General features: G+C 29.9%; 2 protein-coding genes across 2 annotated transcripts; one reads left to right on the top strand and one right to left on the bottom strand.

Annotated features, from left to right (window-relative positions):
- The first annotated feature begins 3,055 nt into the window (after positions 1-3,055).
- LOC107929189 (thaumatin-like protein) lies at positions 3,056-3,993 on the top strand. Its single transcript, XM_016860554.2, has one exon. The coding sequence runs from the start codon at positions 3,138-3,140 to the stop codon at positions 3,810-3,812; it is 675 nt and encodes a 224-aa protein (XP_016716043.1). The 5' UTR covers positions 3,056-3,137; the 3' UTR covers positions 3,813-3,993.
- A 13,174-nt stretch (positions 3,994-17,167) lies between these two features.
- Positions 17,168-17,884, bottom strand: LOC121215595 (LIM domain-containing protein PLIM2c). The gene is made up of 2 exons (XM_041090489.1): positions 17,650-17,884; positions 17,168-17,558 (listed from the first exon to the last, which is right to left on the bottom strand). The coding sequence occupies exons 1-2, from the start codon at positions 17,758-17,760 to the stop codon at positions 17,307-17,309; spliced, it is 363 nt and encodes a 120-aa protein (XP_040946423.1). The 5' UTR covers positions 17,761-17,884; the 3' UTR covers positions 17,168-17,306.
- Between the last annotated feature and the right edge of the window lie 222 nt (positions 17,885-18,106).

Genomic DNA, 18,106 nt, shown 5'->3' with positions numbered 1-18,106 from the left:
TTGTAGTATAACATGAAAATTTTAACACCATAAGTAGAGGTGATCATGGGCCGGGCCGGGCCGGGTTCAGACAAAATTTTAAGCCCGAGACCGGCCCAAAATATGGGCCTAAAAATTAGTCCAAGCCTGGCCCGAAAGAAAATTACTAAGCCCGAGCCCAACCTGGCCCGGCCATATTAAATTTTATAACACCAAAAAAGTATATATTTAATATATATTTGATTAAAAAGTATATTTGATTAAATAAAAAATATATATTTAATATATAATTCGGACCGGGCCGAGCAAAAAAGTTTTACCTGAGGCCAGACCCATTTTCTAAACGGGCCTCTTTTTACCCAAACCCATATTTCGGGTCTCTATTTTTACCCGAATCTTTCCATTTTTTGGGCGGGCCACCCAACCCATGATTATCTCTAACCGTAAGTGCTTTGGGTAATTTATATAATATTTAACAAGTTTGGATTAGAGCTGTCCATGGGCCGGGCCCGAAAAAATTTTGGCCCGACTCTTAGGCCCGAGCATGGCCCGGCCCGAAATATGGGCCTAAAATTTTGCCCAGGCCCGGCCCGGGAAAAAAAAAGCCCGAGCCCGGCCCGGCCCGATTTTTAATAAACACAAAAAAAATATTTTAAAAATAAAAAATAAAAATAAAAATATTTTAAAAGTATTTTAAAATTAAAATTAAAAAAAAAATTTATTTATTTATTATATTCGGGCCGGGTTGGGCCGGGCCCGGGCCAAAAAAGTTGAGCCCGAGCCCGGCCCATTTTTTAAACGGGCCTCGTTTTTTTGCCCAAGCCCATATTTCGAGCCTATATTTTTACCCAAACCCTCTCATATTTCGGGCGGGCCATCGGGCCGGGCCATGGCCAGGTCTAGTTTGGATACCAAATTAAAACTAAAAAAATTAGGCATAAAATTAAGAAAAAAATGTCAAATTTCAGTACGGAATTAGACTAAAAAATTTTTAAATACCAAAAATAAAATCAAAATTAATTAGAATCACATAATATATTTCATTTTTATTTATCACACAAACAAAATATGAAAAGAGCACATAAAATTCAGCACATCATTGTCAAAATTTTCGAAATTTCTTAATTAAATACATTGCGGTGCTGACTAAAATACTTGAGACCGCAATTAACGGGGACATTTCAAATTCCACAAACTTTACAATTTCACCCCAAAATGCCTAACCAAAATGTCGTCTTCCACTTCTACACATTAATTCCTTTTTCCTTTAAATAAAATAACAAATTTTAAAAGGATAATAAAGACTTTTTTTTGATAAAAATATTACGAAGAGACTCTGTATTATGGATCAAATTGTATTTTGTTCATTTTACTCAAAAAAACGAGTAAATTATCTTAGAGACATATTAGTCATTTTTATTAAAAATTCAATCTATTTATATTGTCAAAATTTGGCGTCGTGACATGTCACATTTACATCATGCTAACAATAGAAATGGATAAATTTTTTAACGGAATCACTTATTTACTCTTTAATTTAACTTACAAAGACTAATTTACCTATTTATTGAATAAAAAAAATACAATTTTCCATCAAATTCGTTAATTCTGACATCTAAAAGACCGATATGGCCATACTCTAATTTTCACATCACATGATAACCGACAAAGAATAGTCTATGATAGGGAACACTCCCTATCCTTTTCCTTTAAAACATATCCCACAACTTGAATATAAAATAATGAATTTTTTTATATAAATTAAAATTTTGAATACAAATATATTAATTTTTAAGTAATTATTATATGAATATTTTAAAGTAATTTTTAAATCACCCAAAATGAATGGAAAAATTAATGTTTTTGAACTTTATTGACGTGGCATGCATGTGGATTACTTCATGGATGACACATTAGCTTTTAATTAATTTTAAAGTTTTTAAAAATTAAAAAAACTATAAATTTTATTTAAAAATTTAAAATCATTAAAGTTATTAAAAAAAGTATATTTTTTTAACATTTTTAAATTTTAAAAAATTAATTAAATGTTGACATGTCATCCACGTGGCAACCTATGTGTATGTCACGTCCCAAAATTAACAAACATTAACTTTTTCATCTATTTTAGGATTATTTGAAAAAGAATACAAGTTTAAGGGTTAAAAGAGACGAAAAATTAGAGGACAAAAAAAATCATTACACCTTTCTTTTTCTTTCTTTTTTTAACGTGAAGAGTCTTTGATTATTTTATTTTTTAAAAAAAATCTTGTTGCATCTCGGAAAAGAAAAAGACTATATTAGGTCCATTTACAATATCGGTAAAAAAAATATTTAAAATTGATTCAATAACTATTATTGGTGGAGTTTTAAAGAATTTGTATATAAATCTTATTGGGATCTATAATTGGATGTGTGGTTTTTAATTATGAAAAGAATATGAAAAATAAAAAATCACCATCATAATATTAGTTAAAATGTATATTAATATTTTCTGAACTGAATATAATCGATTAATTAATTCTTTGATTAGTGGCAGGTAAAACCCTAACAATAATACGACTAACACAGCACGAACCCAAGCCACACATGAGGTAATAAATACTCTGACCATCAAGCCAAGGTCCTCACTCACCTATAATTCAAAGATTTAAGTGGAAAATAATAAAATTTTTGTAATAAAACTTTGAAAACTTATGTGTAGAAAAATTATTTGTATTACTTCAGTTTCTAGAGTTTGTGAGTAACAAGAAAGTGTCAACACATGTATGTATATATTTTCAACACAACTGTATTAGGTTTTTTTTCTTAATAATCTCATTATTTTTCAATAAAATCTAGAAAAAAAATTCAATGTTAATTAATAAAGTAACACTATACCAATGCTAAGCTATATAATTTCTCGGAATGGCCTAACAATGCATAAATTAATGCAACTCTTGACTTGACTTGAGGTGAAGCCAAATGTCTTAACATCATCATCTTGATAAAAATTCTAGCACGCAATTGCACCCGTAAATCATACAAAGCACTGCCATGGCCGCCCCCCATGGCTCCATCCCTCTATATAAACCCTTCGCTCATTGCAACTCCAAAGCACCATCAAACCCATATTACTACGACATATACAATTTAGCCAACTCTTGTGTATTTCATCCACGATGAATCCCTTCAAAACCTTGCCAACCCTTTCTTTCCTCTTCTTAACCCTTTTCAGCTTAGCCCATGCAGCCACATTTGATATAAGAAACAACTGCCCTTACACCGTTTGGGCTGCCGCATCTCCGGGTGGTGGCAAGAGACTTGACCAAGGTCAAGCATGGCAAATCACTGCAGCCTCTGGAACCACACAAGCCCGAATTTGGGCTCGAACCAAATGCAATTTCGATGCCTCCGGGAAAGGCTCATGCGAGACAGGCGACTGCGGTGGAGTCCTCGAATGCAAGGGATACGGTAAAGCTCCCAACACACTAGCCGAATACGCAATCGACCAATTTGAGCACCAAGACTTCATTGACATCTCCAACATCGATGGCTTTAATGTTCCTATGGAGTTTAGCTCCAACTCCCCAGGGTGCACTAGGGTTATCAAGTGTACGGCCGACATTGTCGGACAATGCCCGAACCAGTTGAAGGTTCCCGGAGGTTGTAACGGGCCTTGCCCAGTGTTCAAAACTGAAGAACATTGCTGTAATTCTGGGAACTGTCAACCTACCGACTTCTCGAGGTTTTTCAAGGAGAGGTGCCCCGATGCTTATAGTTACCCAAAGGATGACCCAACAAGCTTGTTTACATGCCCCACAGGGACTAATTACAAGGTTATTTTCTGCCCATGAAGAGTATTTGGGATGGTTTTAAGTCCTTTCTATACACAAATTAGTAGGTTTATATCAATAAATGGAATAAACTCGAATGCTATTTGAGCACATTTCTTGATGTGCATATGTTCTGATTTGTAATAATAGTGTTTGTCATGAATGAAAATTTGGAGTCTCTATGGGTTTCGTTTTGTGTTCATCATCGCCATGCTTCTGTAATCATACAACTATAAAATCATACAACTTTGTTGTTAGAATCGAACAAGATAGGTTGATCAAATTAGGAATCGATTAATATATCGACTCTATTTTTGAGTGAGCTATTTGGAACTAATTGAACCAAATTAAAAAATTAATGGAATCAATGGCTAAACCGTTTTTCTCTATTTTTTATTTTTTATAATTTATTTAATTAAAACCAAATGTCTTGTCCATACTATCTTTGTATCATAATCATTTTTATTTTACTTTATCAATATAGAAGAGATAAGATAATTTTGGAAATGGCACTGTTTGGAAGATCAACCATAAACCCCAAATATGAATCATACGACAGACATGAAGTATACCAAAAATATATATAAGGATGAGGCCAACAAGTGTTGGGTGCAGTAGTAAATTACATTACATTTCTAAGGAGAGCATGCAAGTCGAAACCTTAAAAGATGATATTGTCGGAAGAGAGAATTACAAACCTAAAACATGGACAGTAAAATGGGCATAGAGAATAAATATATTGCATAATGACTTATTTGTCCCTCCAGTTTTATAAAAAAAATTCATTTTAAACCTCGATTTAAAAGTTCATCTTTTTTTAGTCTTTAAACTTGCGTTGTAATTTGTCAAATCACCCAAAATGGATAGAAAAATTAACGTCTGTTAACTTTGCTGACGTGACATACACATGGTTGTCACATCAGTAATTAATTAATTTTTTAAAAAATTATTAAAAAGTATAAATATTATAAAATTATAAATATAAGATGTTATGTTTATTTTAAAAAATTGACTATTCAACCAAACAATCTATTTGTAACAATTAAGTCCTAGGTATATTTGGGCTTTCTTTTTATGATGATAAAAATATACATTATCCAATATATAATTGGACAGTTTTGCAATTAAGCCCTTAAATTTAGCCCATTTCTATTCAGGTCTGATAATTTTTCCCTGAAAATAAATATTTTTTTCTTTTCAAAACCTAAACACAATTGTGAAGTTGTTCACCAATTCCTACTTAATATAATATCCATCATGCAACCTAATATTTGATTTTTTTAATTAATTAATATATAAAAGAAAATAAATTTATATTGATATCTTTGGAATGTAACCAATACTTATACCAACACCATTTCAAAGAATCTTCTACTCATTGGGCTCTTTTTTCTTTTTTTAATTATTCACGAAATAAAAGAGAAAATCATATATACGAACATTTTTTTAAAATGATTACATGAATCAACTGGACATCTACCATACATGCATGCATGCTAGTAATGTTTCAAAGTGAAACTAATGCAGCTTTGGCATGATGTCAAGTACCAAGTACTGTGATATGTCTCTTCTGTGAAATTTTTGTATGAAAACTACTTGTTTTGGACACTTCAATCTGTCAAGTCCTATTTCTACACTCACATACATACAAACATATTATATATGTATATGTGTATATATTATGTTTGATTTTATTTTTGGGTATATTTCCCTTATTTGAAATTCATAGATTTTGTAGTCCATTCACTCATCACTTTCATATCTCAATTTGTAGGTAAAAGTACTATGAAGGTTTTTGTATTAAGTAGAAGTGTTATGCATGCAAATTATTTAGATCAATTTTTTAAGTTCGGGCCTGATCCTTCCAAAAAAATGAATTTACTTTTTTGTTCAAGCCCAACTCAATTTAAGAAATATAAACTTGGTCTCGATCTGACCCCCCATATTTAATATTTTAGACTAGTTTTTATTTAAAAATATATTTTTTAAAATACAATACACTAATTGTACTAAAAATGCCTAAAATAAAAGTTTTCTAATACATAAAAAAATATTTATATTAAAAATACTACCATAAATATAATAAATATTTTATTATATTAAAAAACACAAATAAATGCAATAAATATTTTATTGTATTAAATATAATTTTAAAATTTTATATTTTAGGTTGGATTATTTAGTTGGATAAGTTTTTTTTTTTTAGGTTTTCAATAATGGATTTAATTATTGTTGGATTGCTGATTTAATTATAAATATAAATATAAACATATATAATTATTATTTAACATATATAATTTATATAAATTTTTTATACCATAATATATTTGGGCTAGGATCAGGTCAAAAAAATCTTGCCTAATGCTTGACCCATATAAAAATAAGCCTTAAATTTTATCCAAACTCATTTTTCGGGCATTGTATTTTGTCCAAACTCTCCCATTTTTCAAATGGCCCGACTCATGAGTAGGTCTATAAAGAGTCAAATTGCATTTTACTCTATTTACTTAAAAAAATGAACAAGTTAGTCCATGTACATTACATCAAAAAGCAAATTAGTCTTTTCTATTAAAAAAATCATTTATGCATACTGTTAAAAACTAACGTGGCTGACAAAATAATTAAATAGTGACATGTGACATGTCACGTATATCTTATGCTGACGTGTATGAGCTAGCTTTTAATAGTAGAAATGAAGATGAACTAATTTACTTTTTAATTATAAGATTATAAGATTATATTTGTTTCTGCATATTAAATTAAAAAGTAAATTAGTTCATCTTCATTTCTACTATTAAAAGCTAGCTCATACACGTCAGCATAAGATATACGTGACATGTCACATGTCACTATTTAATTATTTTGTCAGCCACGTTAGTTTTTAACAGTATGCATAGATAATTTTTTAATAGAAAAGACTAATTTACTTTTTGATGTAATGTACATGGACTAACTTGTTTAATTTAATATGAGCTAGCTTACTTTTTGTCTCACGCTATAGTATCTAATCTCACTGACACCGCTATTTTTACACTAACTCCAGGTAAACGCACTGCCCATCTAAACTCACCCCTAGTATAAAGTAGTCCACGATACCTTTAGGTAATGTTAGAGTTTTTGGTGTTACTGCTTTGCTTGCTAACCTAATTCTTGTATATAATAGGAAAAATTGTATTATTACACTTAAATAATTATGGAAGTAACATCAAATAAAATGTGGGGTTTTGAGTTTTTACCCTTTTAAGCAATAAACAAAGAAGTTGCATATATTTTAGCATCAAAAATAAAAAATATATATAATTTAAACACTAATATAAATCAATCATTTTGATCATTCCCATTAACATTACAGATAACGTAACAGTTAAAAAATTAATATAATAAAAAATTTAGCAATCAATTTTTACATATTATATCGATTTATTCATAAATTTAAAAAATTCACCTTTAAAATTTACAAATAACCTCATTTTATACTAATTTTAAAAAAAATTAAAAGAATATATAAAAATAAATATTTTCAAAATACTATAATAATAAATTAATATTAATATTAATACTAATATTGAATAAAATAAAAATCCCCCACCTTCTCTCCCCCAGACCTCCTCCACCGCCGTTCCTGTGAAAACAGTACCCGGGAACTCAGTATCCATTGAAATAAAAGGGTATTCATCCATCACTTGATTGATTAACTCGAACTCCAATTCCAAATTATCGGACCATACTTCCCTAAATCATTGCAGGTTTCCATCTGAATATTCAAAACCCATATCGGAAAAATCAAGAAATTACAACAAAAAAGATTTTTTTTCTTTTTTGCTTCTTTGATTTTTGGTTATTGAAGAGAATGAGGGTGTGTGGGTTATATAGATATTTAGCTATGGAAAGCATATGAAGGTGTTGCTTGGAAGGCGGTGAAAGTGAGAGAGAGAGAGAGAGATGGAGCGTGGGTGCCGCCATTGAAGCAAATAAAAACAGAGGGTTTTCAATATTCATCGCGTTTGGGTTGGGGGTGGGGAAGGGGAAGAGAGATTTACTATTAATATAGTTTATTATTATATATTTTTAAAATATTTGTTTTTATTTTTAAAAAATTAAAATTAAAGTATATAATATATACAAATTAAAGGGTAAATAAATTATTATATTAATTTTTTTAACTGCAACAATTTTTTATTTCTGATTATGAACGAGGAGTAATCAAAATAATCGCATTATTTACAAAAAAAAATTCAATTATTTACAAAATTACAAAACTCCACCTCTGAGAATGAACCAAGAATTTCTGCAAAACCAAAATGAAAATTGCATTCTGTTTCTCAAACTATCTATTAATTACACATATTTCTTTTCAAAAAACACAAAGACGAAGTATAGGGTGCCAAAAATTTGTATACCTCAAACACATACAATTAAAAAGATCTGCAATGGATTGAATCAATTATGAAGAGGGTTAGGTCCCCCAGGAACTGTTCTATAAGAAACTTGATAAACCGGTTGATCCTTTTCAGCTCTTGATGATGGCTCTGGAGATTTTGCAGGAAAATGCCATGTGTGGAACTCTGTGTTGCTTCTTTCTTCAGCTTCACTGCTTAAGCTTCTTCTGTGGATGAAGTGGCAACTTGAGAGGTGGGTGATGGAAGCCAATATGATCATCAGGAACATGAATGAGGATTTGGGGTTATAAATTTTCATGGTCTTTTTTTGAATGGATGATGAGAGGAGGCTTGTTTTTTGGGGGAGTTGAATTTTGTTCAACTTTAAAGAGGCAGGTGTGGTGTTTTTATCAATATGAAGATCCAAGACATAAAGGAAACTAGTGGTGACAATATAGCCAAAAAAAAGAAGAAAATTAGGAATTAATTTGGTTGGAATGACGGAAATGCCCTTCATTCATGGCTAATATCTGCCCCATCCTCGTCTTTAATAACTTGGAGACAAAACTACAGTAGGAAATTAGTGGTAGTAGTTGTGATTTTTCTTTTACTTTGCTTTTGGTTTCTACTCTATGATGCAAGTTTTTCTTAATTGCTTTATTTTTTATTAGTCCGGTGAAGCGAGTTGGTCAGTTTTAACCTTAGTTTAATCAGTTAATTCAATTTGTTATCGATTTTTAAATTTTATAAATGAATCAATTGAAAAAAATTCAATAACCCAAGATCGATTAATTAAAAAATCGACTGAATTAACCAAATCAAAATCGATTTGGTTTGTTTATTTTCTCAACTGAAATCAATCAGATCAGGTAAATCATGGATTAAAATTTAAATGTTCAAAATTGTGTAAGAGGATAAAGTTGTATACAGTAGAGGAGAGAGAGGCTAAATTGGTCATCCTGCACTTGGTGGAGTGCAACCTTGAAAACCTGTGTTTTTTTTTCTAAAAGGCATGTTTTAACCGTTGACTTTACATTAATTTGGGATCAAATCTTAATTGCCAATTTGGGGTTTGGATTACTGTTATTGCAAACTCCAAAGATCAATAATTGACGGGTTCTCTTTTTCTTAAGGGTCTTGAATTCATGGACAAACAGTAGTGTCCCCAATAGTTTTTCTTCATCACATGTAATTGCTTCGAAGCATATACTAAGAGTTTTATGAAGGCACATTCCTTTCGGGGGCTCCATTTTCAAGTACCTCAAGTTTGTCCCAAATGATGGGGTAGTTGCAGCAGCAAAGATTTTGCCACGATGAATTTTGGGCAATATATGATGGTCTTATATTGGCTTGGAATGCAAAGATGAAGAAGATTATAGTTGAAATGGATTATACTCTAGTTGTTGGGGTCATTTTGGATATGTCTTATGTAGTTTCATACAGAGATTTGGTCTTACAAATTCAAAATCTGTATAGACGAGATTGACAGGTTTGATGATGAATTTTCCTCATGGTCTTGAAGTGTTCCAGGAGACTCCGGATCTATTAGCGGAGTAGTTACGTAAAGATGCTTAGTACGCGATTATTTGTGTCGCAAATAGCTTATAGTTAATTTACTTTTTATCTAAAAAAACTATATAATATTATGAAATACCTCACCTAAAATCAAGTTTTAACTCTTTTTTTACTCACCCATGGTGTTAATTTCATCTCTAAAAGGGATAAAATTTCCATTTACCTACTACCCTTTATAGTGTTAGTCTCATAACAAACAATTAAATGAATAATAAATTTGATGTTTCCCATTAAGGTACTAATGGGACCTTAAGAAAAAAATAATAATTAAGGGATTAAATAGAGTGGACCAAGGAATATTTTATTATGATGGGATCCATACCTGTAAATTCTTTTGTGCACATCCTCTCTGCTCACCAAGTTAGGTAGTTTATTTTGGCTGGACTATGGGGACTTATTTATAGCCAAAAACAAAAAATCATTTGAAAAAAAGAGGAAGAAGCTGAGGGAGTAGATTATGATCTTTTAACATGTTGTGTGCCTGAGACATCAGCATGGGTCTGAAAAAATGGACTAAAGTAAAAGCTTTGCCTAACCTTTTAGCATCTGATAAAAGATGAAAAAGGGAGTAGGGTTCACACTGTTGTCAAAGTCCAAAAACTTGGAAGTCCTTTTTAAGCTTTGTGGAAGGGCTAGTCAGCTGCCCCAGCTTGATATTTTTCTTGAAATGACATCATTAACTTGTCAATTATGAATGATTTCTTTGTCCATGTGAATCCAAGGTCTTGACATTTTATGTTTCTAAATTGGATGAAGTAGCTATTTAGATTGATTTAAAATTTTCAACAAGAGCTGATGTATTAATGACAAAATCTGAAAGGTTGAGGTGAGGTGAGGTGCAATGTATGAGATTTTGGGTAAAAGTATTATGGGATTTTTATATTAGAGTTGGATTACATTTTGTTCCTTCTACTAAAAAAAATGGATAAATTAATCTCTGTAGGTTAGATCAAAGAGCAAATTAATGTTTCTGTTAATGATTCTACCCACTTTTACTGTTAAAAATTAGTACATGTATGTCAGCATAAGGTATGTATGGTATGTCACGTGTAACTGTTTAGTTATTTCATCAGCTATGCCAGTTTTTTAACAATAAAAATGGATGAAATTTTTAATAGAAAGAACTAGTTTACCCATTTTTTGAGTAAAATGGGAAAAATACAATTTAACTCCTAATACAGAAATTTTTATGATCAGCCTAATTGTATTTAATTGATAGGAGATTTCTCTTTTCAAAAAAAGTTAGAGATATTCAATGAAATCGCATGATCAAGCACAAATTTTATTTATGTTGATTCATAAAAGAAAGCTTGCCTTGTCTACATCAAATACAAAAACAATTAACAATGTTACATAACCTCTTTTAAAATTGTTACAGAAAACAACAACGGTTATCTTCTGAAAGAGATAGACTCGTTCTCGATACAATCTAATGACCTCTTAGGTGTTTCAACAATAATCTGCACAAGTTTTCAACATAGATAATTAGAGAAGATTTTTCTTTCTAGCATTATGATGTAGAAGATCCTATAAATATTTCACAATACTAGAACAATTACCAGGCATAAAAGGTAAAAGAGCTTTGCGATAATATTTTTATTTAAAATATTTAAATAACTCTTATTTTTTTATTTTAAAAATATTTTAAGGAGGCATTAATTCGAAAGTTATTTGCAACTATCAAACAATTTTTTTTATAAATATAGTAAATGACCCTTGATCTATACATCCATTCTTATATTATTATTTAAAAGGTTTTTTTATTCAAAAGTAATTTGTTTTTAGCACATAAATTGATTTTTTATTCCGTTATATAAATTGACTTTTTTATTTAGGTGTGATCGGATCATCTTAAAAATGATTTTGGTCTATGAGTTTAAGAAAAAAAAGGGTTCGGGAGTCAGTTACATACGAGGAAGGATTAACACCCTCGTAACGCTCAAAATTGGTATCGAATTGATTATTTAATGTCTTAAAGTTGAATGTAAAAAATTCGAAAATATTAAAAACGATCCCCATTTAAATAATGATATTTCTTTAAAAATTTGTATAAATTTGAACATATGTAGGAAGGCCTTCTCATCCCGAGGCAACGAAATATTGTATCTCGTAAGTTAGGATGCGACATTTGAATTCCCGAGCATAAGCTAACCTTTACAACCCTTTATTGAAACTTTGTGTATTTGAAAACTAAAAATGTTTGGCCATCTTGGTTCAATGAGGAAATCGAAACCCCGTAAGTTAGAGCACGATTCTTCAAAGTTCCAAAGACGACGCATGAGTTTGCTTTTATTTTAAAAAAACCTCGTCTCGAGATAACGAAATATCATATCCAATGAGTTAGGACACAATGTTTCGAGGACCCCAGATTCCGAGTATTGCATTATTTTGAAAACCTTTGAATAAAATGATTTCAATACTTTAATTAAGCGCAATCTTTTGAACAAAAAACGATGGAATGATAAAGTATAACGTGAAAGGACATCTCAAAAACAAAATATACACCAATGAATAACGAATAATCAATAAATACGAATTAAGAAATACAATACACATAATAACAATAGTTATATAACATGCAGTATTTTAACACTAATAAGAACAATCAAAAATACCTAAAATAGATAATAATAATGGCAATAACAACAATGTATGCACATAAAGAACAATACCAATAAAAGTGCATAAAGAAATAAATATGTAAGTAAATATAGAGGAGTAATTTATAAGATATTCACAACAAAGAACTAAATTAAAATATAGGTGAAATTAGGGAAACATTAGGTAAATAAAGTAAATAAGAATTTTGATTAAAAGAAGATTAAACACAAAAAAAATAAATATAAAAATAAAAAAACAGTTCGTAAAGAATAAAGTGAAAAAATAATAAAAAATAAAAATTTAAAGCTTAAAGGGCCTAGGACCGAATTAAAATTAAAATAAAATTAAAGCGTATAAATTTAATTGGATAAATTTAAAAAAAAACTAAAATTAGGGCCAAAATTATACATGCGTACAGGGTCAGGGACTAAATGAGAAATAATCCTAAACTCCCTAAACGCATAGCTTCATGCGGGACTAAAATGAAACGGGGATAAAATTACAGGGATAAATTAAAAGAAAAAGAAAAGAAAGAAAAAGGACCAAATTACAAATAATTGCAAAAACGGAGGGACCGCGCGCGTAAATAGTCCATTTTCAAGAAACACGCGGATCCTCACCATGAGTCGGGTCAATGCGCGGGTTAAATGTGAAACGATGCCGTTTTGGGCTATTGGAATCAGCCTCAAAACGACGTCGTTTTACAAAGCTTATAAGAGTCAATTTAAAAAAAAATCATTTTAACCCCTTACCCAAAAAAAAACTAAATCCCTTCCCCTTTTCTCTCTGCAACAGCCCCCCAAGGCCGGCCGAACTCCGGTCGCCGGACCACCTCGGTGGCCAAAAAATGAAAAGTCACCATTTTTTTAGTTTTTTCAATCCCCGGACCCATGGAACGTCGATTTTCATCGAAATCGACACCTCCTTCGCAATAAAGGTACGATTTTTAACCTTTTTATTTTCTTTTTCTTTAAAACAAAATAAAAATAAATAAATAAATAAGCCGAAATAAAAAATCTACCTTTATATAAAACCGGTATTTGATTTGATTTTCCTGTTTTCTTTTTCTTTTTTGTAAAAAATAATACATAGAATCAGGGCCTTTTATAGCCAGAAATTTTCCTATTTTCTCTACTTTTACACTGTGTTTGTGTTGGTATTGGACTCTCCTAGTCCGTTTTGCAGGTAGACGTGGCGAAGGGCTGGTTCAGAGTCGTACGACGGCTCACGTGCGAGGGCAGAGGCTGGGTCCTAGTTGCTGCGGCGCTGGGCAGTATGCGGCTAGGGTTTCTGCTTCTGAAAATTTTGTTTTGGGCCACATTGAAATTGGGTTAGGGTTTAGATTGAGTCTTGGTGTAATTTGAATTTGGGTTTGTAATCGGGCATGGGCTTGGGCTGGTACGTTGGGTTTATTATTTTTTTGTAATTTGGAGTGTTATGGACTTGGTTTTAATATTAAAATTTGGTTTTTATTTTTGGTGTTTATTAGGCCGGGCAATAATTGGGTATTACAAAAACAATGCAGATTTAGAGGGAAAAAAAATAAAGGGGAAAGGGAGAGAGGGGAAGAATAAGTTAAATTTAATTTAAAAAGGATCACGAATCAAGTGATTATGGGGAGAGGAAAAGAGGAGAATGAATAATTTAAATTTAATTAAAAAATTATCATGGTTTTTGGTCGAAAATGTTGTTTCTTTAATATCAATTATTAAAAAGGTTAATTTGTTTGACGAGTAAATTTGATTAAAATTTGTTACATGTGAAGTTGATATTAGTTGAAAGTTTCATATTTTTTAAGTATTTGACAATACGATCAATATTTTTGAAGAAAAAAAAGTATAAAGGGGAATCTAGAAATGGTGAATAGTTCATTGCTATTTAACAGTAATTAAATAAAGAAAAAAAGAACTAATGGAATTTAGAGGTCAATAAAAATTTGTGAAACAGCCCGTAATATTTATACAATCTCCTTATAGGTTGTTGGTGGACACTTGTTACGACTCTTTTCTCGACACCTATCGGATTTTATTTTGATTTTAGGATTTTGGGCGACATGCTCAAGTTTTATTTCAAGTGTTAAAATTATATATTTATAAATGGTTCACATAATTATTTTTCAATTTAATTTTTAATATATGTATCATGTTTGAAATTTTTCAGAAAAAATATTTTATTTTTTTTATAGATTTTTTAAATATAGGGCATAGATAATATTTTTAAAATGATTCATTTGGAAAAGAGTAAGAAGATAAATTTATTTTTTAATTATTTTGTTGTAAAAATTGGAGTTTGTCACTATACTTTATTTTTATTTATTAGTGTCCTTATAAACTAAAGATGAATTTATCACTATGCTTTTAATTTTATATTGAATTTTGTTAATTTACTTTTATTTGATTGAATTTTGTCATTAAAGTTATATTACTTATTGAATTTTACTATTTAATTATAATTTAAAATAATTTGAATATAAATTTTATTTTACTTTAATATTTAAAAAATTGTTAAACCATATTTGTTAATTACTCCGAAACACAAAGTGTTAATGGAAGTGTTTGGCTGTAGTGGCCATTTCAGTTGCCACTGTAATGAACAACTTAAAACAATTAAATAAAAGTCACACAAGTTGTTTACACAGTTTAGATTTTGTACATTTGCGGAGCTTAGCTGAATGAGTAAACCTATTATCTTTTTCACCAATGCAGCAAGTAAATCATGCCCTAACACCCCACGATGTATAAACCTTACTTTTGGCAGTAAAGACTATATCACTCACCTCTAAATTCTCCTCCTAAAAATTTAGGCTATAAACACAAGCTGTTTACACTCAAATGTGACCACAAAAATATGTTACTTTATTAACAATAAAGTGCTCTTTATGCTCTATATAAAACCTATACAAGTCTCTCAATATATAGAAGTATTCGGAACTTGCTAACATACTAGAGATAAATTACAATCCAATATCTTAATATAGCAACTATAAAATAGTAGCAAACAATATAATAATAAAGACCAATATAAAATGGACTGTTGACATTCATTTTTCAATGTGATCTCGATCTGTTCTCCATAATTTAAGTGATCTAATTGCTTGATCCGAACCGATTTAATCTTTAAAGAAAGTTGCTTTAAATGGATTTGTCTTCAATGTCGAGCTTGCATATATCCAGAATATCGACACAATTCAAAGTCAAAGATTTTGTTTCAATAAATTGTCAAACTTCAGATATAGCTAGTAATAAGTTGTTGCAAGGATGACAGAAGTGGCCACTCTTGATTGATACTTAGTAAGCCACTTCAAAAATTTGTCTCAACAAAAATATTAAGCTAATCAATATAATATTAAAGTTAAATACAATGGTTATTTTTAAGTTTTTATTGCATTAAACAAAAATTCTAATTTAATTTATTATTTTTAATATTTATAAGTTAAATTATCGTTAACTATTAAAATATAGTATTTGAAATAATTTTTCTTATTAAATTATTTTTTCAAATCACCAAAATTAATATTGAGTGTTAAATTTTAATTAAAAATAAAAATTGTTGGTAAAATTTAATAAAATTCAAAGATTAATAATAAAGTGTAACCACATCAGAGTTGAATGGAAAATTTATTTAATTTTTCAAAATATAATGATAAATTAAAAAATTATAAATAATTACAATTTGTTCATACATTTGCTTTCGGGTAAATTTAAAATCAATCCAACGAAAAATAAAATACCAATAATAATATTTTATTAATTTTACCCTAGTAAAAAATACATTAAAAATAAAAATTAATGTAAATTATATATTTATTTTATATTTGAATGAAACAAACAATTAACATATTATTAAATTTTATTTTATCAAATAAAATTTAAATAAAAATAATTTTATTTTAATTAATTAAAAAAACAGTGAATAATTCAAAGAACTCGGAAAACAAGAGGTTAATTTTAATAACGCTCAAAACAAAGCATCATAGTACCACTTTAGCTAGGCTTATAGCCCAAACTAATTAGCCACTTGTTCTTGATCCACCAATGATGACCTGACGCATGGCACCTTAAGATAGGGAACAAAATATACATACCTTCTCTCCTAATTTGTTGCTCCAAGCACGGCCTTCTCCCCCATCTTCTACTTTGACCACCTAAGTATCACCTTTTTTATAGGTTTTGATCATGTGCTCTTTTTGACATAATGTCTAGAGCTACTTATAATCCTTCTCTAATCCATAAATTAGAAGATAATGCATTTCAACATACTCGAACCCCCACATTCTTCTATACAATACTCATTCCAATTGAGCTAAGACTTAATCGACTTCATATTTTATTTTATTTTATCCTTCTTTTCTTCGGGTTTAAAGGAGCACTTTTTTTTTAATAAAAAGAGCTCTTAATTTTTAAATATTTTAAATTTGCCGGTCTAAGTAATAAAATAAAATAAAATATAATTATTTTTTAAGGTTAACAATATGTATTATCTTTTGATACAATATTAAGGTAAGGAATTGGAATAATACGATTTGAACCGTATTGAACGTAAGATGGAAGTAACAAAAGTCTTAATCCTTTAATTACCACTCTATACAAGTTAAGATTCTAATATTTTATTACTAAATTTTATATAAAAATACAAATTTATATGTATGTAAATACCAAAAAATAATATTTCTTTGAGTAATATTATTTTCAAAATTCATATGAAGTAAAAAAATCAAAATATATTTCCATTTATCAAAACCCTCCATCTCCCAATCACTACATTAAAGTAGGTTTAAAAAATGCTTGCAAAGTTGAAGAATGGGAAGAACTAGAGTGAAAATAAACAGAAGTTAAGATCCCTTTCATTACTTTTCAATAAGTCATACTTATGAATGGTGATAGAAAAAAAAAAGTAATGGAATGTAGCTTAACCCGTAAAAAGAAAACACCTAATTCAAATCCCTATTGTAAGAATCATCTTATTCAGCTTCAGCTTCAGCTTCAGCCCCTGGTGTTGGATCATCTTCTGTCTTGGCTTCTGATGAGGTTTTCTTCATGGCAGTTGCCTTGGTAACATGTGCATAGCTACCTTTCTCTTTGAACAATTGTGCAAAGTGAATCTTACAATAGAGGATACCATCTAATGCAGCAAATGAAGATGTTGTAAGCACACAACCACCATGTGAACACCTAAAGCAGTTTTTATGGTAGATTTCTCCTTCCATTGTCACCTGTTAATTAAACATTAGTCAAAATCGTATCACGTTGAATAAAATACAAAACAAGAGTGTCTTATATGCAGAATTGGAAATAGTAGCTGACCTTCTCTAATGGGTATGCAGTTTTCTTGCAAACTCCACATTTGTCTTGTGTGCCGGAGAAGAAGGATGCATATTTGCCAGCCTTTTTCTCTGTTGTCCCATTGGATGCCATTTTTCTTACAATTATTACAAATAATAAATGGTTTCAATGAAAGACAACACTGAGTTTTGTTCTCTAACTCAAAAGGTTCTTGAGATAGAAAACAAAACTCAGATATGATTTGTTTATTGCCTGTTTCAGTATGTTGTTTAATGAATCTTAAATAGGGCAGATTTTAAGAGTAAAAATAGCAAAACTAGTGGAGGGTATTTATTAAGGATACACAATCAAAGCTCCATCACTAATTTCTTGGTATGTATAATATTTTGTGCCACAGGGTCATCAAGGATCCATCACCAAGTCTTTCAGGACGATTTAAATTATAGTTTTCGGGGTTAACTTTCGTTAAATGTGCAAT

Source organism: Gossypium hirsutum, chromosome D03 (assembly GCF_007990345.1).
Source record: "Gossypium hirsutum isolate 1008001.06 chromosome D03, Gossypium_hirsutum_v2.1, whole genome shotgun sequence".
Taxonomy (NCBI): domain Eukaryota; kingdom Viridiplantae; phylum Streptophyta; class Magnoliopsida; order Malvales; family Malvaceae; genus Gossypium; species Gossypium hirsutum.
This window is presented reverse-complemented; position numbering and strand designations above follow the sequence as displayed.

Coding starts and splice junctions, on each gene's coding strand:
- LOC107929189 (XM_016860554.2), top strand. CDS start 3,138: ATGAATCCCTTCAAAACCTTGCCAACCCTTTCTTTCCTCTTCTTAACC.
- LOC121215595 (XM_041090489.1), bottom strand. CDS start 17,760: ATGGCATCCAATGGGACAACAGAGAAAAAGGCTGGCAAATATGCATCC. Junction 17,559..17,649: donor CTGCATACCCATTAGAGAAG/GTCAGCTACTAT, acceptor TTTAATTAACAG/GTGACAATGGAAGGAGAAAT.